The 22,073-nt window shown below is 39.9% G+C and overlaps 1 protein-coding gene across 2 annotated transcripts in view; it reads right to left on the bottom strand.

Moving 5' to 3' along the window:
- The window catches only part of lrrc75ba (leucine rich repeat containing 75Ba), a 58,479-nt gene extending 41,729 nt beyond the window's left edge, over window positions 1–16,750 (bottom strand). Inside the window, exons 1-2 of one of the 2 annotated variants that reach the window (XM_056246578.1) lie at window positions 16,137–16,750; window positions 123–251 (exon numbers count right to left, since the gene is read on the bottom strand). In XM_056246578.1, the coding sequence (XP_056102553.1) occupies window positions 123–251; window positions 16,137–16,409 (402 nt within the window). In that variant the 5' untranslated portion in view covers window positions 16,410–16,750. The remainder of the gene's footprint in view (window positions 1–122; window positions 252–16,136) is intronic. The other variant, XM_056246577.1, reaches the window with a different exon arrangement.
- Between the last annotated feature and the right edge of the window lie 5,323 nt (window positions 16,751–22,073).

Here is a 22,073-nt window from a genome sequence, read left to right as displayed (position 1 = left end):
GCTCAATTTGATGGCTGCAGTAAATCAGTACACTATATGCAAACACATTTGTTTTCATTTACTCTGAGTAGCAATCAACAAAGTGAAGAAAAAACACGCTCAAGTGAAACTGAATGACTCACCTTCTTTGGGCACTGCATGTCTCTAGCCAGACAAAGCAGGAGCTCATGAGATATGGGGTCCACCAGGTTAAGGAATGATGCATTCTTATAGAGGATATCATTGAGTGACGTACCCTCTAATCCCAAGTCCTGAAAAAGAAAAGAAAACACAAAGAGAGCACATATTATCAGTCACTCACTCAAGATGCCTTTTCTGACTGTTTCATCATGTACTGTGTGCTTCTGAATTACATACATACATGTTTATATTTGTCCTTATTCAAACTGGTACCCCCTGGAATTTATGCTGAAAACGATTAAAATATTACTACTATAAATTCATATATACTGTATATATACACTGCCATTCAAAAGTTTGGGATCGGTAAGATTTTTTTATGTTTTTAAAAGAAGTCTCTTATGCTCACCAAGACTGCATTTATTTGATCAATAATATTGTGAAATTGTATTACAATAAGTGTTATGGTCAGCCGCAAAAATAACCCTGTCCACACCTTTATAGCGCAAATTTTTCACTGCATGTCTTTAGTAAATCCTGACAGTAGTTTTGTAATGCCAAAAGAGGGTGCTGGTGCAAGCTGTAAGCAAATTTGGCCCTATATCTAATAATTCTGACTTTTTGTCAATTTCGATTTAATGTCATTTAAAGTCATTTAAATGTCATCATTTTATCGTTGTATTTCATAATTATGACTCATAATTATGACTCAAAAAACAATCTCCGATATTTTGAATTTGGACTGCAGTACCTATTTCGACCACTGTCATTCTTACAGACTGCACCTTTAACAGTACATTATTCAATAACATGCTAAAACTATTTTGCAGAGAGTTGTCATGATTGAACTGGAAACTAATATATATATATATATATATAATATATATATATACTTTATATAAAGAAAAGTGTGCCATTCTAAAAACACAACAGTTTTTGTATTGGTAGGGAGTATTAAGTGCGTACATTCATTGGGTTCCTCTTTAGAATCGGCAGGTGGCATTTGCGCTTGGTTTGGGGGGAAAAATCATGTGATTGTTGTATAATGATTTCTGCCCAAAAATTAGACACGTCTTTCAGATGATTAAAATTAAAGGCTACTATTTAATTCTGCAATTAGAACATTTAACTAGCACAAAAAAATCTTAATTTGGATGAAGCATTAAAATAAAATTAATTTAACAAGAATTACGAGATGCTGCGCTGATTTAAGCGCTATAGGAAAACATCTTTGTTTGACTGGTTGTGAACAAGTGTGGCAAACACACCAAGAATTAATATTAAATAACCTCTGATGATGACGTCAGAGGCTATAAATAGATGTGAAACAGGTGCGCTTTCAGGTCACTTTGTCTGAAGAACATCCTGAAAACGCCCTGAGTGTGGCAATGCATTGCAACATCTTGTTCCCGCTTTTTCAGGAAACAGAGTTACAGTCAAGTAACCCAAGACATTCCCATTCAAAAAAGAGTTTCTCCTGCAGAGGCATAGAAAACTGCGGAGGACAGAAGGCTTCAAGAATAACTGGATGCACGGTCGAAAATGGAACTTTGGGAAGATAGTCGGGGTAAGGACAACAGCTAAGTCCCAGATGGGTGGTCTTTGTCGCCTAGCTTCATGAATGAAGCGGGCCATCAGAGGGTGTTTCCCCACTGAAACCCCGTCAATCAGAGCGTGGCAAGCCGAAATAGCGACCACAAATACTCTGAGATTAGCAGGACATATGCTGCTGACATATCTGCCTGCTTTCCTGCAGAAATTCCAGCACTAAAACAATCTGGCAGTGGACTGGGTCTGCATTATGTACATTACACCACCTTTCAAAGACACAACGCTTAATGGCATACATTCTTCTAGTGGAGGGAGTCCTTGAATGGTCTCTATTACATCCGCTGGAAGTCCAGCATCTCTTAGCCGGTCCCACTCAGGGGCCAAAAATTAAGGTTCCAAAGCTTGTGCCAGCATGGAATAGCATCCCATGCGCATGAGAAAGAAGGTCCATTCTGTTCGGTATCTCCCAGGGCGAGGCGTTGAGGAGGGATATTATTTCCGAGAACCAGACTCTGGTCGGCCAACGAGGCACTATCAGCAAGATGCAAGACCCTTGTCGACAGACCTTGGCCAGGACTCCCGGGAGCAGAGCGCTTGGCAGGAAAGCATAGAGACGTTTCCTGGGCTGGAGGAGTCAGTGAGAAGTAAAGGGGACATTGCGTTGTGAAGCAAAGAGGTCCACCTCTGCTTTGTAAAAGCTTTCCCAGATCTGACTGACAGACACAGTGTGTCACTTCCCCGTGTGTCACCTCCCATCTGGACAATAAATCTGCTCCAAAATTCGTGCTTCCAGCAATGTAAATTGCCCTGTGGGATAGGAACTGTCCTGAGCCCAAAGCAGAACCTGCTACGCTAGTTTGTTCAAACGGCGCGAACGCAGTCCGCCCCGGCGATTTACATAAGCGACTACCACTGTGTTGTCCACCTGCACCAGGACATGGTAGCCCCTTGACTGCCAGAGGAAGTATTTCAGGGCCAGAAATACAGCCATAAATTCAAGGCAATTGATGTGCCAGTCAAGATGATAGCCTCTTGATAGATAGCCAGACCCCTTGGGCTGGTGCTTCTCCCGAACTTTGCTAATAAAACATCATATTGTGACACCAATCTTGGGTTGAGTTTGAGACACAATAACTTTGACTGTCAACCTTTTGAACTTGAATGTTCTGAGAGAACGATTCAGACCGGGAAGGTCTAGAATCGAACACAACACCCCATCTTTTTTGGGAACCAGAAAATTGCAGCTGTAATAACCTGACTGTCTGTCTGAAAGGGGAACATGTCCTATGGCCACTCCCATCTCCTATTGTCCAACAGAGTTCACAGTTATTGTATCAGCAAGTGAGCCTATTCCGGCTTCACAGTAGTGGAGACCACGCCGTTAAAATGCGTAGGACGGCACGCAAACGGTATCCTGTAGTCTTTTCCTACGGTTCTCATAACCCTAGGACAGGGGTCGGGAACCTTTTTTGACCAAAGAGCCATTTTTTCATTTTTGGTTAATGCATTTTTCCAAAAGAGCCACAGTAAAATAATTATATAATATTATTATTAAAGACGTGCTTTTTATCAATAATTTCAACAGCATTAGGCTAAAAACAAACAAATATTTAGCAAAGTTACAATATTAATTGTGAAGGGCTTTCACTGTGAGGTTGAGTTATCAACTGATGAGCATAAATCCTCTCTGTCTGCGTGAGAGAGAGAGAGAGAGAGAGAGAGAGAGAGAGAGAGAGAGAGAGAGAGAGAGAGAGAGAGAGAGAGAGAGAACACAGTACTTACATTTACTGTGTTTACGTGAATACTCGACTTGCCATTTTTATATATTTCTGTATTTATTTGGCCGTTTAGGTGCGCGACCGAAGACAAAGGCTATGCTTTTCCGTGTTGCGCGCACACAGCATCCTGCCAGTAATTCCGTTCTCTTTCGCGAATTATCGCGCTTTTAATATTTTTTTTTCAATATAAAGCACATCCTTCTCTTTTTTTCATTCCTTCAATTTTTGTTAGTAATAACTTAAAACAGAATCGTCAACTGCAATCTGCGTGGATTATCAAAAATACGACCCATTTGTCATAAAAGGTCTCAGCGGCAAAAGTGAAAGTATTAAAGTTTATGCTGATTTTCGCCATTATGCCTACCTTAAACAAGCTGCAGCTGCTTGAATCCCAATGCAGGAGCTGTAGGTTATCACAGAGACAAGTTGATTGCTCTGATGACTCGTAACACTCGTGAGCGCGACCAGCACTGAATAGGCTACGCACTTTTGCCGGTACAACATGAATATACTTATTATCATAAACGTTTAACTAACTTCGGTAGACTGTGCTACAAGGGAATTGTAACTGGCAGATTTTTCTGCAGAGAGCCCATCTCTATTGATGTGTCTTTTTTTTTGTTTCGCTCGTCTGTTGGTTAAGGGGTGAGAGACCTCGCGAGCCACATGATTTTTGCCAAAGAGCCAGGTATGGCTCGCGAGCCATAGGTTCCCGACCGCTGCCCTAGGAGATATGTTTGGCAGGAGTTTCCACGCTGCCAACTTCTCTGAAAGGGGCCCTAATTTTGACGCAGTGTCTGGCAACGCAACATCTTGTGACGCAACGTCTTGTGACACAATGTCTTGATGGGGGAATGTTAAATATCCCCTGCCCTGGGTACCGGCAGGAAGCAACTGAATATTTAACATTTCCCTGGAAACCGCTGCCCCCCGAAACACCAGAGGTGGCAGGGATGGAACAACGGTGTGAGGGTGTCGGGAAGGAGCTCGCTTTAGATGCTGAATTTTTACGCGCCCTGTCCAAGAGGGGGGCATACCCCCTCAATCCTGGGTGCAAAAGCCTCAGGACTACTTCTTCATAGCTAAGATCATCGATCTCAGGTCCAGCTTCTTCTTTAATGGTAGAGGCTGGCACGCTGGTCCCAAATCTTTCCGATAGGGAGCACGACTTGCCACGCTCTGTTTCTGAGTTTCTCTCTTTTGAGAAGCTGGACCCGGTTGCGGCTGGGTGGCTGACAGCCCCTACCCTTGAGCATGACGGGGGAGAAACTTAACCCTGTAGAACCTGAAGCTAAAATAGGTCAAATATTTCACATATTAAGTTTTTTGACTGTAAAATTCTTACAGAATGTGCTATCTTCAAGTGCAAGGTGTCTTTTTTTTTAGAAAACAAATGGCTTTCAATAAATTACAGTTGTTGACCATTTATGTTTGTAGTGAGTTTGTAAATAGACTTTAAATGGACAAAAAGTAATACATTTTTCTGATTTGTAAAAAAATCATGAACGAAAGAATCTAACACTTCAACTTCTAACACTAACACTTTTCTCCATTTACTCTCCATTGTTCTCTGTAAGCCATTACAGAGAACAATGTTAAAATTTAATAATTTTTAAACAAATTAGCTATCAGCAGCATATTTGATTTGTAATTTTACTGACTTGAGAGAAAACTCTCCACCATTGTGGCTTCAATGGTCCTAATTTAGAACTTTCTCACCTTTTAAAATCTTTGTATATTTAGTCTGTTTGTAATTTTGTGTTTGACGGCTGTCCCAAAAAGTCAACCAGCCCACCGGGAAAGTGGAGAACATAACTTTCATGTATAATGCAACTTTGATTTACATAGACAAGAATAACTCTAGAATGGCAAGATTGGGGTGTTTCACTGAGACAGAGTGAAAGCCACAGACTTTCAGTAACAGAGAGGGGATTATGAAACCGCCTCCATTGGGTTATTAATATTCAGAGACCATATGCTTTTATCTATGGTGACTTGCATATTCGGATGGAACAGGTCTTTGCACTCAGTGCAGTTGGAGTGTGCATGCTTAAATGTGTTTAGCTGCAGGGAAAGAGACGCCCACACCTACCCATCTCTCTGTTCCCTACTCTTCTCCATCCATCTGGCACCAAACATTTTTTTCCCCCATTATGGTGTGCTGAATCTCAAAAGAGCACAGGGGTCACTTCAGCTTCTGGAAAGCCCAGGTTAGACCAGCATGAATTTCCATAATGAATATTGGATAGTGCTGGATTGATACTTAAGCTTGTTTCTTTCAACCCAGGCTCATTGGGAAAATGTGCCTGTGGCGACATTTCTGCTAAATGATATTACGTTGCTATGTGCACATTTCACGACACTTTCAACGTGAAATGTCAAATGAGTGGTACTAAAAGTGTGTTCAGTTTATTCTGAAACAGGTGAAAGTGAATCTGACAACATTTTATTACGTTGGTTGTCGTCCAGTACATATTGCGGCAGTTCGGAAATTAATGTTCAGTGAGTGGCGCTAAAAGGTTAATTCTCTATTACATTTGAAAACAATACACTAAACCCTACCCTAACCCAACCGATTGTGTTTAGAAAAAGCAAACATGAGATAAAATCGCATTTGCTGAAGCAACTATGCCAATTTAGCTTTAAAAATTGTTTTTTACTGCCTCTGGTGTTCATTTCAACTGGAAACTGCAGTGAATTGTATGTACAGGTATGTTTTCCAATGATCATTTGTTGGTTTCCTTGGTGCAAATTAGTAGCTATGCATTGTCTGTAAAAGCTAATAAAATACTTTCATTTATACTTTCATTTAGCTGTGTCCAAGTAATGTAAATCCCAATAGTGTTCTATGAAATCCAGACAGCAAGTGAGTAGAATATGAAAAAAGCACATAAAAAGATGTGTAGGCCCAGTTATGTACACATACACGTCTCAAAGAGTGGGCAAGATGGATGTGTTTTTTTTTTTGTGAGTGTCTAATGATGCGTGACTCTTTACCTAAACAAACCATTTTATCTTAGTATGACCAACACACACTGAGAGAAACAACGACATTATTGTGAAAGTCATCTCAAATTGGCCTCAGAGGTTAGGGAGACGGTGAGTAGGACATCATAATAATAAACCTTTTAGGATTTGAAATAATTCCTGTTACTGTGACTTCCAAGAATCTTAATAATAAGATCTCTATGACAAGCCTTTTGAGAAAGAGACTTCGGTAAAACACCAAGCACCGATAGAAAGCTGCCTCAAGTTATATCATACGAGATCTGGGGCTGTCAACTGTTTTTTAAGATGCAGTCCGGCTATCTGGTATCTCTGTATGCCAAAAGAATTATTCATCAATGTGAGTTCACTAGCAGTCCTGTCACCAACACACATCTAGAGGAAGACGGGGCAAGATGCCCCCAGACTAGGATGTCCCCCTTTGGTTCAAATTCCACTTGACCATAGAATTAAGTCCATTTACCATTGCATAAGTTGACATCTGAACATCATCTTTTGTGGGATTTATTCTGTCTGAACAGGTTTAAAGTTAGTGCAGAAAAGTTACCTGCTTTTTAACTAATAAAGTTCATGTTTGTTCCAGAGAGAGTGTTGCACCTTTTCTCCAAGCAAGATGAACTTTTAAAGTTTAATTCCACCTCCTTTTCAGTTGGTTGAGCACCAGTTCTTAGTTTACAAATTTTTTTTGTCACTGAATAATAGTGCTCTCCGAATTTACATCACATACAATCAATCAAAATCAAATATGTTAATGTCTATTTGCACATTTAAATAATTAATTAATATATGTTCAAAAACAATAAATGTAATCTTATATTGCAAATATTTTCACTAAAATATATAAACTAAACTGATACTGAATATAATATTTAATTTGGTATTTTAGGGGTTGTTTACACGACACCATTTTCATAAAAACAGAAATCTTTTTATGCGTTTTAGCCATTCATTTACACAACAACGGCATTTGGGGCCTGAAAATGCAAATTGTCGAAAACGGGTTTCAAAATCCAAGTTTTTGAAACCAATACTGTTATTATCTCTGTGTAAAACGGTGACGGAATATTACGGTTGCGTCTGAAAACTGAAAAATGCTGCCTTCAGAGGATGCATTCCAAGGTAAGAATGCATCAAGGCATGTCCTAATCCAAAGTTAGCTTCACTTCCTGTCTCTTGAGATACCTTCATCTGATCGATTTTTGAAATAGCATAGCATAGATGTATATTTCACTGCCTTTGATATTCCACAATCCTGTGCTTTCCATTCTGTGACAGTTGAGCTAAAGAAAGAAAGATGGCGTCTGAAAGTTGCGGTTGGTCATCAGTTTGTGTGTAAATGTACGTTTTTGACCAACGGTTTCCACTTTTGATGTCATTTCTTAACGAGAGCACTTAATTATTTGCTTATTTATCACCAAAGGTCTATTTTGCTATAGAACATTAAACCGTTCAATGCCTCAGAAGTCTGTCTGAAATGTATTTTGTTGAGGTAGAGGCAGAAGCTTTTGGACAGAGCCTCCATGTTCAGTCTGTGGGCAAGTAGTGTTTCTTTACAAAGTGACATAGCCAACTACTGGCCTGGCATGAATAATACAGCGATTTTAGACGTTTTTGTGGATCTGCACTGATAAAAATGATTTTGTGGTGAAGTAGATACTACAGAAAAAAACAATGTAATTTACATGAAAAAGTTAGTTCAGGCAATAATTTAAAAAACGAAGTAAATTCTATATTAGTACTCAATTCAAGCGCGTAGAAATGAAAGCGTAAATATGAACGTTTTAAAATTAAGTAAAATTACTCAACTGCTAGAGGGTCCGCATATCCCAATTTCTTTGCTGTTACAAATTAGCAAATGTTTCCATTTATTTCCCCTAATAACATATTGAATGATGCATCATCATCCTGCACATGCTAAATTCACACGTTGCAATTTATCATCATTTGTAAATGTTGTTGTACAGGGGGTTATCCTATGTTCTCTTATCAGTTCCTTCCAAGTCCACTCTAATTGTGTTAGGTTCTGTTAGCGGCTCTGAAACATGAGACCTATTTTAAATTCTCTGTTTCTTGCTAATGGGAGAAAGCCTTAATAAAGACTGAGAATGCACACAGAGGACCACACCGTGAATCTCTGGTGACATGCTTGTCACCGCATAGGTATCCAAGACTATCTCTCAGTGTAGATTAAACGCTCTCTGCTCTGGGATGTCAAATTCTCAGTCTAATTAACAGCACATCCTGAGAGAAGGAGACGATGAAAAGAGGAGAATAGAGGGCACAGTGTGAATAAAAAATATGCACACGTGACTAATAGATATAAGATATGTACAGGCCTGTGCATGTCCTGTCCTTGATTCGTATGGCATATTGTACATAAGACAATTTTTACCTCTAGTTTTGTTTATTAACCGCGGAGGAATTAAAAGGAGGAAACTTTTTCATTTAAATAATACATACATGATCAGGGTTTTTCCTGGCTCAAAATGAGGTGGAGGTGGTAAAATTGTAACACTATGGGGTCCGGGGACATGTCCCCCCGGGAGAATTTTTTTTACATTTTAAAGATAAATTCAATAATCTGGTGCACTTTGATTCACTCAAATCTGTTGTTAAAAATAAATAATAATCCACCCGCCAACCACCCATATTCTTTGATTTAGATATCTGCATCTGATCATCACATTACAATTATTCAATTAAGCATGATAATTATGGTAACATATCACACTGAGGTACGCTGATTTAAAATGAACATTTATTTAAATTAAAAGTTCTTCTTTTGGCAAAATTACATTTCCTTTATAGCCTAAACAGAGGCTTTACTCCCTTTTAAACTTAAATTGTCAATGTTTCATTTTTGAAAACACTCTTAGTGGAATGTTTTTTTGTACCTTTATAAAGGGCATTTTCCCCCTAATTTTATTTAATGTATGCTCTAAATTTCTTTTCAAATTCTTACATTTTATCAATACATTCAATTAAAATAATAAGACACTGGCTGTTACCAATCAAATTAAATAATTTACATTGAAAAATTATAACTGTATAAAATGAGATTATGAGATTGTTTTGAATATTTTTTGAATATACAAATAAGGAATGTTGAAAAGGCGACCTGCAGCGACAAAGTCGCTTGTAGTGTGAATGCAGCTTTAATGAGCGAGTCATTGAGTCATTCATTCAAACGATTCGTTCAAACGGCTGATTTATTCAGAATGAGGCATTCACAGTAAACTTATGTTCTCAGCATTATGGGATGACATTTAATTTAGTTATATATGATATGCCATACATGAGTTCATGATTTCAGACCACTGTAATAATATAGGTGGTAAAACGTTCCCGATGATCTCAATAGCTAATAAACATAGGCAGTGCACAGTGTACAGTGTTACCAGCACAACAACAAAACACTATCAGGATAACATACTGTACATGACACTAATATAATGCGATAAACAAAATATAAATAAGAAGAAAATATAATAACAAAATATAATCAAATGGGATGCATCACATAAGAAGTTCTGGGATCCTCTTTTTTTTTTAAACCATTTTCACAGTTAAAAGGCACCAAATTTTAACAAAATTTTACTGTAAAAAGAAATTTGTTTCAAAATTCTTGTTTCTTCTTACCATTTAAAAATATATATATTTGATAAGACAGCTAGCAACAGATCCATTTATAATTGGCAGATGCTTTTCTAATCAAAACAACAGACGGAAATCAAAAGTAGCCAATTTAGATGAGCAAAGCAACAGCATTTGAGTTCATTTGGAATGAGGAGATGAGCAGCTGCAAAGACGAGAACATCGAGAGAGAGAGAGAGAGAGAGAGAGAGAGAGAGAGAGAGAGAGAGAGAGAGAGAGAGAGAGAGAGAGAGAGAGAGAGAGAGAGAGAGAGAGAGAGAGAGAGAGAGAGAGAGAGAGAGAGAGAGAGAGAGAGAGATGGCTGGGTGTAAGTTTTATAGAGTTGGATGGATGGATCTTTGGGAGGAAAATAATGGAAGAACTTTTTAAACTCCATTAAGATGAGGAATAGCTCATATTTTGACACTAATCGTATGATATCAGAAAGAGATTGTAAGGAGAACGGGAACTCATTAACTGTGACAAGTTCTGCCCTCATATCAAGTTCGTATTTATTTATATAGCACATTTAAAAACAGCAAACAGGGCTGACCAAAGTGCTGAACAATAGACAAGATAAATAACAAGGACAAACCACACATTCATGACAAAATATCACAATGAATTAAAAGCTAAAGAAGAAAAATGGGTTTTAAGAAGATTTAAAAAACGGTTAGAGATTGATCCGCTCTGATATAAACCGGAAGGCTGTTCCACAGCATAGGGCCAGCAATCGCAAAGGCTCTGTCCCCTCTATCCTTTAACCGTGATCTGGGGACAGACAGAAGTCTCTGATCACGAGACCACAGGTTTCGTGTGGGATTGTGTGGACAGAGTAGCTCAGACAATAGCTTGGTGCCAGATTATTTACGGATTTAAAAACAAAGAGAAGAATTTTAAACTCAATTCTAAAATGCACAGGTAGCCAATGCAGTGATTTTAAGATAGGTGAAACATGATCAAATTTACGTTTTCTTTTGAGGAAATTTGCCGCAGCATTCTGTACTAATTGGAGACGAGCAAGAGAGTGTTTGGGTATGCCATAGTAAAGAGAGTTGCAATAATCCAACCGCGATGTAATGAGCGCATGGACAGCAATCTCTAAGGTTTTCTCAGAGAGAGAGGATTTGATCATAGAGAGAAGACGTAGCTGGAAAAAACAAGAACTAATCACCGCATTTATTTGTTTTTCAAATTTGAGGTTCTGATCCCAGAGAACACCTAAATTCTTAATGCAAGATGAAGTTGGATAAAGATAATCCAGATCAATGTTACTGCTATTATGGTTGTCATGGGGGCCAAAGACTATAACCTCCGTTTTGGATTTTGAGAAAACGACATTTTTACTTCTTCGTTGCGTTTCAGAGGCAAATACATTTGTGTATCATCTGCATAGCAGTGAACACTTTTAACAAAGCAAGAGACACAATGTCAACCTTTCTTTTTGCTCCAGGCAACATAATAAAAAAAGTCTTAACATTTTGGAATTTTCTTCAGTGAATAAATGTGATTTTTTTTTATGTTAAAGATGCAGTAAGCCATTTCTGAGCAACAATGTTGATCTTTGAAATCAATCCAAACAAACACACCCCTCCTTCATTGATCCACCCCCAAAATGCACAAACACACAATTCAAGAGTAAAGCGCAGAACAAGAAAGTGCAGATGACGGAGGAACAACAAGGAAGAACAAAAAATGAACATACAGTACACTAGAGAATATACAAGCAAGAGTTCTTTGTTAGTCGTCAGCAGTTCACCGGCTCCAGATAAACAATGACCCCCAAAACTGTCCTGTTACTATAGCTAAGATTACAACAACAGCATATCTTGGTTCTGTGAAACATAATCAGAACCAATGTTACTCACGTATGGAGCAGAAACAACGCAACCTCAGCGTCCGTTTTCGTGTCTTGCTGCTTTAGGTCACTCCAGCGCTGGAAAGCTTTTCTAATATTAATGTGGGCTCTAAAGCGGATGCCTGATCATAACCCTTCTATCCCTTTTGAAAGGGAACCCGTACTGCGTCAATGACGCTATTGGGGAATGCCCTCCACGTGAACCGGTGTCTGAAAAGCTATCCAATCGCGGCAATCGAATTTGACCGGCGACAGCCTATGAAGTCACTACTAGTGTGACCCGGAAGTATAAAAGGGGCGCCTAGAGAACATGTCATCCTCTTTTCGTCTTCAGGGACTGTTTTATCTGATTTGCAATCACCTGAAAAAGGTAAGAATCTCAGGTTTCAGACACCAGATGACACACACACAACTTGTGTGTTTATTGTTTGGGCGAAGAGCACGCACGATCAGCTCTTGAGAGACCTGATTGTGCAGAATGTGAGAGTTTTCCCTCTTTTAGAGGAAAGAGGGACAGGCATCTGGGCCCAGTGGTTCGGGTCCTGCTTGTGCTGAGGCACTGCGGAGACTCGGATCATGGAGTTCCCAGATGGAGCTCGCTGACAAGTTTGAGAGAGGTGCTTCTCTCTCACGCCCGTCAGAAGCTCGCGAGGGTGAGCTGCTGGACGAGGATGTGTTATCTCTTACATCCTCTAATCCAGCAGCAAGTGCTCTGCTGGCACCTAGCCCAAGAGAGCAGGAGAGGGCTGATGAGGGTGAAGAAGAGGTACAACCTGAACCCTCACAGCCTCCCTGCCCCGCGTATGATGAGCTGTTGGGTGTTATGGAGCGCGCTTCAGCGAGGCTTCAGCTGCCGTGGGAGCGCGTGAAGGAAGGAGCCGTTCGCGGCAGGCTGGATGAGCGGTTCCTTTTTGGCCATAAGTCCCTAGCTCCCGTGAGCCTTCCATTCTTTCCAGATCTGCATACTATGATCAAGAAGGCATGGAAGAATCCATATTCTGCACACATCCATCGTCAGCAGCGAGCAAACTACGCTGATGTCGAGGGGATGCGTGAACATGGGTATGTATGTGTTGATGCTCCCAATCGACGAGACAAAAAACAAGCAAAAATAACGACTTTATTCAACTATTCATTTCCTTCTCTGTGGGCCTCGAGTTAGTTCACGTAGTGTAACTGCGCACCGCTTCTGGGTTGTATATGACATACAACACAGAAGCGCTGCGCAGTTACACTACGTGAACTAACTCGAGGCCACTGTCTAACTCTAGCACACTGTCCATTGGCAATGTAAAGTAGGAAAAACCGGGCCTATAGTATTTATATGAGTACACCTATGATATCTGAGGCTAGTTCTGCTAACAAGTATCGCTATCAAGTAGTAGGCTTTCACAGGCCTCGTTGAAGGTGGTTCCACTATCTTGTGGGTTTTTAGCAATAAAATAAGATCATCATGTTGTAGGCTCCCTTTGAGCCTCCCTGATTCTAGCCCAGAGCCTGGTCAAATATATATATATATATATATATATTATTTTCCTAGCTACCCTAAGTCTGGTTAGAAGGTTGAAGGACTCTCACGAGGCCTCCCTGCTAGATTAGCCTAAGAGCTGGAGGCGCTCCCCTTATCTAGGATCCCTTTAGAGTGCCACAATGTTTTAAAGCACTACTGTAGATCCAGGATTGAGTAGAGTTACTCCCCTCATTATCAAGCACTATACTGAGTTCTACTCTCCAGGATGCCCGTCTCTATATGTTCCGGTTTCACTATTGGTTTTGTGAGAGACTCTGTTTGGGAAAACAGACAGGTTGTTGGCAAGACTGGGTCAGTAGATTTGATCAGATCAGCCTCCCTGGTGGCATGTGGCTCTATGGTTGACTCTATGTCCCCCTCAGAAAGTGACTGGACAGGACTCCTTTTGGACCCCCTGGCCATATTCCCTTAAAGGAACCCCTTCCTTGGAAGCTGTTGGTTCCAAGCCTTTGAGCGGCCTTGGTAGGCCTTCCGTTGTTCGGAGGCCTCTTTGAGGCTTATAGCTTGGGCAGTGACCGTAGGGAATAATGTCACTGACAGCCTGTATGTGACCCGAAGGGGGAGTGTTTTCTTGGCGTTTTAGGTTGAAACTGCCAGTTCTGACGTTTTGTCATGACCCATAATTGGCATGCACTCCCCTCAGCATGGTGGGATTGTACTTTGTTCCCCAATTCCGTTATCGACGCAGTGCGAGTTCCCTTTCGAAAGGGAACATCTAGGTTATGACTGTAACCTCTGTTCCCTGAGAACAGGGAACGAGACACTGCGTCGTTAGCCATGCCTGCTGAACAGTCCCTTCAGACAAAAGTGGATGACATGTTCTCTAGGCGCCCCTTTTATACTTCCAGGTCACACTAGTAGTGACGTCATAGGCTGTCGCCGCTCAAATTCGATTGCCGTGATTGGATAGCTTTTCAAACACCGGTTCACGTGGAGGGCGTTGCCCAATAGCGTCATCGACGCAGTGTCTCGTTCCCTGTTCTCAGGGAACAGAGGTTACAGTCGTAACCTAGACGTTTTCCAGTGATATTCCTCTAAAACTTTTCTCTTTTGTAATGTCTCTCAGCCATCTCTCTCTCTCTACAAATCCCCCCTACAAATTCAAGAAACCTGTTTGAATTGAATACGACAATTGAACACTACAATAATTGATTTAATCTATTCAGCATCTAGGAATGCCTTAAATATCATATAACATACTAGGCCTACATTGTTTATTTTATTGCCTTTTACAAACATAAGCTTTTGACTTATTCTTACACATACACATGACACACTTAAGCGAGTGACCTCCTGATCTCCTGTCATCAGTGGTCAGCTCTCTCTCTGCTGTTCTGTGCTACTGGCACTCTGTGTTGAATTTGAGCATATGGGTCACACTGTGACAGAACAAATGTACCATAGAAGTATCCAGGCATTAGTATTAGGTGTTTGTGTAGAGTCTAGACAACAAATAATAGCAGCAACAAATCCAGGGAAATGATTTCTTGTAAGATGACTCACTGCAAAGTGAGCTGCACGGTCGGTGTCTGAAGTGGAAATGCCATTTCACTTTACTAGATACAATATAAGGGTCAATGACACATAAGGATGTCTGAGATCATGAAAATGAGAAATGTAGTTTAAAACACATGTGGCATGTTTTTAGAAATATAACTTTTGTATTCACTGTAGATTCATATGTTTGAAAAACATTTATAGCAGTTTTTACACACAAAAAATCATGTTAAAAAAAGGCAAAGTGTCAAGTGGTGCAACCATCAAGTAAAAAGTATTAAAATGTTTTCCTTGCACCTAACATACACATGAGTGTGCACAACTTGAATTTATAAATTTTATTACTTTGTTTATTTATTTATTTTATTTATTTATACAGTCTATACAAATAGAAATATCATGAATTTTGAGTCACAAAAATGTCTTCAAAAGGTCGTAATAAAAAAATAAAGACTAATACTGACTAATAAAAAAAAATACTGACCTTGACAGAGTCATGAGAATCTAAATGGACATTTGAATGTTTTCTGGTCACATGAAAACAAAATGGCTCCCTGCATGTTGGTTATGCCACACTGACTTTCATTTGGAAGACATAAATTCAAATATTATCTTAAATATGAATAATTTTGGATTTTGTTTTTAGATTAATACATGCTTGTTTTACTTTATAATAGTTATATAATATAATTTTAAGAAATAATATTTGAATTATTATAATATATTACAGTTATACCAAAACTAATCAAGTCAACATTTCTTTTTTCAAGAATTGAAATCTCCAGAGCTACTTTAAGCCCCACAAAAACATCAGAATAACGTTTAATTTAGAAAATGAGAACATGTTTACCATAGAAGAAGTTATTTCTGCATGAATTTCATTTTATGATGTCCTTTGAGTGTTCAGGCAACTGATGTACTTGTGCAATATTTGCGTCAGTGATTGCAACTACATGATCTACAAATGCAATGCCAATCAAGCAGAGAGAGAGAGAGAGAGAGAGAGAGAGAGAGAGAGAGAGAGAGAGAGAGAGAGAGGAGAGAGAGAGAGAGAGAGAGAGAGAGAGAGAGAGAGAGAGAGAAAGAGAAATTCATGCATGTTTTACAGCTGCCTGTGTCAGATGCACTTGTTTATTAAGCACTGCTGGACATTTTCACTCACCTTCCTCAACAGTTTGAGCACGTCCGTCGCATCTTCTATCTTCCTCTCCTGGAGGAGCTTCTGAATCTCTCGGACCCAGGCGACTCGTCTGACATACGGGCTGTGGTTGGCTCTCCTCAGAACCCCCGGCAGCTTATCCGACCTGAGCATCAGGGATGTAAACAAGAAGTCTCCGCTCCGATCGCTCTCTCCCGTGCTGTCTAGATGCTTCCGTCGCCTTCTTGAAAAATTATCGTTGTCGAGACTGTTTTGTCGGCTGAGCCTAGAGCCCATGATTTCAGTCACGTTAAAAATCACAGTGTTACTCTAAATACGACCTTTTTACCTCTCACGGCGTAACCATGGCACCCCGGACGATAACGCCCAGCGGTCCCCACATCGGTCCGAACTTGGGTAGCACACTCGGTCTGCTTACAGCCTCTTTGTGCAGTTCGCCCGACGACACACGCAGTAGTTTTCGCTGCGGGTTTGTCAGTGTTTTGTTCTTTATGCCAGCTCTCACGTCCTTGTATTTGTGTTTGTTGTCAGTAAGACACGTCCGCCCGATGCTCTGGTTGGTATTCAGTGGATGATGGTGATGCTCTCCAGCACCGCGCGTGGATCATTACTGCTCTGCTGTCCTGCCATTGGCTCGTGGTGTTTCGTGTATGTGCCCCACATGCCAAGAGAAAAATGTATATGGTGGTGAGGGGAAATCAAAACATTTTAATCGAATTTTAATTGAAGTTTTTTTGTTTTGTTTTTAACTGAGGGTGAATTAAGTTATGGTGAATTGAATATGATGTCAAATTTGAAAGAAACTATCAGTTCTAGACAAAAACAGCCACGAAAAGTGAATTGAGACTTTTGATAAATTTGTCTCTCAGATGTTTCTTCAGTTTAAAAAGACAATTCAAGGATTTCTTAGTCACACTGTTCTCAGATTTGTTGAAATTTCAGTTACACATGTTTTCTTCAAATTCATCCAAAAAGAAATTAGGCCTATTTATGCTCTCTAATATTATTGAATTAAGGGTAACACTATACAACAAGGTCTCAACTTTACAACAAGGTCTCATTTGTACACATTAGTTAATGCATTAGCCTAAAGCAAATCTGTTTATGTTTTGTTACACTTGTCTGCATTTAAAAAATATACACATACATATAACATATAGCTAAAACATATAGCTATAGCCTATATATAGGCCTATATAGCCTATATCCGCATATAGCCTATATCCGCCGATAGGCTATATCAGATTTTTAAATCACCAAATATTTGTATAGGCATCAGCCTTAAAAATCCTTTATCGGTTGGGCTCTACTTCATACACAGAGCGGTCATCGACATGGTGAAAAGGGCGTCATTTGATCGTGTTTTCCTGAAAACTACAGACCTTTTAGAACAACAAGTTGTACCCAACCTAGTATATCGTTGATCATCTGTTTCTCCGTAAAGGGGAGAGACAGTGAGAGAGAGAGAGAAAAAGAGGTGCTCAACAATCAGAGTCAGCTCTTGTACAATTGTGGTCACTGTGGGAAGCTAGTTTGATTTTGACAGACTGTACAGACATGACTAGGCTATAGTTAGTTATTCTTATGTTAGGCTGTATTTTCATAGATTTTAATCTGCTTTTATTCCAATAAAATCTGTTGATTTTGTTCTGTGATTGTTTCCATTTTGTCTTTTGTTGTATAGATATTTATAGATCTCTTTTGCTGTCACAGTTAACATCACAAGAAATGGAGTTGGAGAAAGTGGTTTTGTTTTAAACTAAAGAAAAACCCACAGCTTCCTTTTACTGTTTCTAAAAATTAAGATAGCCTACTGTGTGAGTTTGGGCCACGAGTTCTGGGAGGTGGGGAGGGGGGCCTCCAAGATTTTGTGCCCAGGGCCAGTGGCGTAGGTTTGATTTTGAAATTGGTGGGGACGGGGACATCAATATTTAATATATTTAAAGTTTTGATCGAAAATATTGCTAGGGATATATCAGTGTCACTGGATATTGGTAGGGACACGTCCCTAGCGTCCCTACTAAATTCTACGCCCCTGCCCAGGGCCCTCTGCTTTCTAAGGCCCCATCCACACTACTGCGTTTTAGTTTAGAAACGGAGAATTAAAACGAATACGATCTCCGTCCACACCAGCGTTTTAGCTGCGTATTAGAATTGATCTCCGTCCACATTAAAACGACTGAAAACGCGGATCACGTGACCATTCACCAACACTGGGCATGCGCGTGCCGGTGTAAACACAACTTCATTGATAAAATTATCCCACCATGCTCTGGGTTAACCCCAAACCGACGCTCCGTACGGTCAACGCCGCCGCTGCACGCGGGGAATTGTCACAGATCGCTCGAATAATAGCTTCACTCCGGCGCATGTAGGCAGTTATAGCGTTGTAAAATGCAGAATTTACTTGTACAACAGCTGCTAGCAAAGATATAGGCTACGCCATGACTGATGACACCCAATCATAGAGCCGAGCGTGAGCCTCTACTACGTCATCGTTTCTAAAGTCCTCCGTTTTGACCCGTCTACACTAAAACGCCCTCCGGAGAATCAAAACGAAAAACGGGTCGGCAGCGTTTCTAAACTTCTCCGTTTTGGGTCTCCGTTTTTTCCGTTTTAGTGTGGACGGGAGGTGCAAACGTAGCAAAAGGTCTCCGTTTTTAAACGAAAACGCAGTAGTGTGGACGGGGCCTAAATCCGTGCCTGACCTAACTAACATGGGACGGATTTCGCGGGAAATTCCATAATTCCATCATGCACACTAAATAGCCTATAGCTACTTTTTCTAATATGATAGCTTTTTCGGGAGGGCTTAAGATGCTTTTGGGAAACGCACCCATGATAAGGCTAGTGATGGGAAAACGAAGCTTTTCGAAACTCGAACCATTTCTTCGCAAAATCAGATTCAGGCCCCGTCCACACTAATGCGTTTTTGTTTAAAAACGGAGACCTTTTGCTACGTTTGCACCTCCCGTCCACACTAAAACGGCAAAAACGGAGACCCAAAACGGAGAAGTTTAGAAACGCTGCCGACCCGTTTTTCGTTTTGAATCTCCGGAGGGCGTTTTAGTGTAGACGGGACAAAACGGAGAACTTTAGAAACGATGACGTAGTAGAGGCTCACGCTCGGCTCTATGATTGGGTGTCATCAGTCATGGCTTATATCTTTGCTAGCCGCTGTTGTACAAGTAAATTCTGCATTTTACAGCGCTATAACTGCCTACATGCGCCGGAGTCAAGCTATTATTCCAGCGATCTGTGACAATTCCCGTGTGCAGCGGCGGCGTTGACCGTACATGGAGCGTCGGTTTGGGGTTAACCCAGAGCATGGTGGGATAATTTTATCAATGAAGTTGTGTTTACACCGGCGCGCGCATGCCCAGTGTTGGTGAAAGGTCACGTGATCCGCGTTTTCAGTCGTTTTAATGTGGACGGAGATCAATTCTAATACGCAGCTAAAACGCTGGTGTGGACGGAGATCGTATTCGTTTTAATTATCCGTTTCTAAACTAAAACGCAGTAGTGTGGATGGGGCCTCAGTGTTTGCGATGCACTCGGCGGCACCTGCTGGTATAACGCAGTAAACTCACATTAACCAATTGCTAACGTTTTTCAAGAAAATGTAAGCTAAATAAATCTACAAATATATAATTAAATATGACGATTTTGTAGGTATTTGAATGTTTAGGCTACTGCTTGGTTTGTGTGTTAGGCAGGGCTTGGCAAAATAGGTAAATTACAAGTTACAAATACAATAATCCTTTTTGTAAATTACAAGTTACAAATACAATTATCCTTTTTGTATTAGCTATAGGCTACACGCATGTATAAGTATTACAAATCATTAAATTAATGTAAACCTTCATTATGAAACTGACCTGAGATCAGGATCAGCAGGGTAGCCTATTAAGCGTTCACCAGCTCAATGCCATTTAGCGACGAACCATCCGAATTTTGAAATGTTTCGAAACCATGAAACAATTCGAAACAGTAGACGTAACCAGGGCCGTTTTTAACGGCTAGTCTGGACGTAACGAAGCGTTTGCTGAAATCGCGTGACTTGGCGAGTTTGACTAGATCCGAACCACTGATTGGGAACAAAAGTCAGATTCGTAAATGTTTCAAACTAAGCTTTAATAAGGAGGAGGATTTCAAAAGCGCCAGTCACTAGATGAGCAACTGCTACCATGGGTATGTAGGCTACAAACAGATTGTTGACTTGTGAAGGAAGAGCCGAGTCCAAGCCCACTTTAGCCTACCAAAACGGCGATCCTCCTTGTGTAACTGGCAGTTTTATTCACCGCTAGAGGGTCATCCGTGGATCTGTGGTTTCCGCCACAGAATATTAATAATTGCAACTTTTTATCTCGCAATTCTGACTTTAACTCGCAATTGCAAGTTTAAAAAGCACAATTCAGAGAATAACAGTCAGAATTGCGAGATAAAAAGTCAGAATTGTGAGATAAAAAATCTAATTACCTTTTTAATTTCTTATTCGGTGGGGGAAACAAGCTTCCATATAAAAGTTAGGCTACTTGTAGGGTGTAAGTAGGCCTAGCCTAATTTTAGGGGAAACATCTGAGATGTAGCAATAGCTACAATTTATCAACTCATGAATTGATAAAGTTAAGGTATGGCGCTGAAATGCTCTCTAACCTAAATATGTGTAATAAATATTAAACAGTTAAAGGAAAATGCTTAACACCTTCACGAAGATTCAATCCATATCGCAGGTCTTCTGTTGGCATTGAATGTCCATGACATATTTTGTCTCACTGAAAGCCTTATAGCTGATAATGTGGCCTAGACGGTCGCTTAAGCTTTTCTTATTTAGCTGCTGTAAAGCTTTTCGTTATCTGTTATCTTATAAGTGACAGATTGAATAGACCTTAGCAACAGACCTTACTGATGTCCCCGTCTGATTTGCAGACTTGCAGACTTTTTTCAAAATATCTGCTGAAACTCCATCTGTCTTTTATTTCCAATGTGAAGGCAAGCTATATGGACACACACAAAATGAGTTGGGTTGGTTTTATTGCTGGCTGTAGTAGCATAATATGCCAGTAAATATGGCATATTCCACTTATATGGGTCAAAACATAACATTCTCACATTAAAATCAGTTGTTTGGCTCTGCACATTGTTGCTTTACAAATGAGTGCTTCTGTTGTGTTGTTACTCCATGTAAGTAAATACAATTTATATATTTTCATATAGGCCTACGTGTCTACTTCATATGTGAAAATAGCTCTGATATGCTGTAATGTCAGTGAAATTCAGTGTTATGATTTCATATTATGTGCAATCTCAGCAATACCAGTGGCTCATTGATTGTTCAATTCCAAAACATCTGTCTGTCCAAGTCACTGATAACTAAAACAAGACTGTACATTATATCAGAATGAAAGCGAGATTATAAGCATTTTTAAAAGGGCGTTAGGAGCATGTATCATTTATTAATTCAATTCATGCTAAGATAATTCAGTACTCAGATAAGTAAGGGCTGAAGTTGTTTTAATTGTTTCAAACTGACTTGATTGATTGTTCGATTGTCAGCATTAATGGGATGAATTAATCAAGTAACGTGTCATGATATGTTGTAAAACTTATTTCCAAATTAAATCTGTGAAGTCCTATCTATTCCCCTGAAACCGTTGACACATATAAATACTCATGCACAGACATGCTCTTTATCTATTTTCTTAATTAATTGAAGTTTTATTGCTTGAAGGGACTGCTGAGTGACAAAGCATATTAATAAATGCGGAACAGTGTGTGACACATAATGGGAGGAGCTGAAGACATGCTGACACACACTTAGTAAATTTATGACTTTGGGACAAAAGGTCTCTTGAACAGGTCTAATGATGCTTCAAGTGTCTTGTCCCACACTGAAAAGTGCTGACCGGTTGTTTTTACAGTGACATTTTTACATAACTG

Source organism: Rhinichthys klamathensis, unplaced genomic scaffold (genome assembly GCF_029890125.1).
Source record: "Rhinichthys klamathensis goyatoka isolate OS25496 unplaced genomic scaffold, OSU_Roscu_1.1 h1tg000040l_1, whole genome shotgun sequence".
Lineage (NCBI taxonomy): Eukaryota > Metazoa > Chordata > Actinopteri > Cypriniformes > Leuciscidae > Rhinichthys > Rhinichthys klamathensis.
The sequence above is the reverse complement of the archived record's forward strand: the minus strand, read 5'-3'. Positions and strand labels throughout refer to the sequence as shown.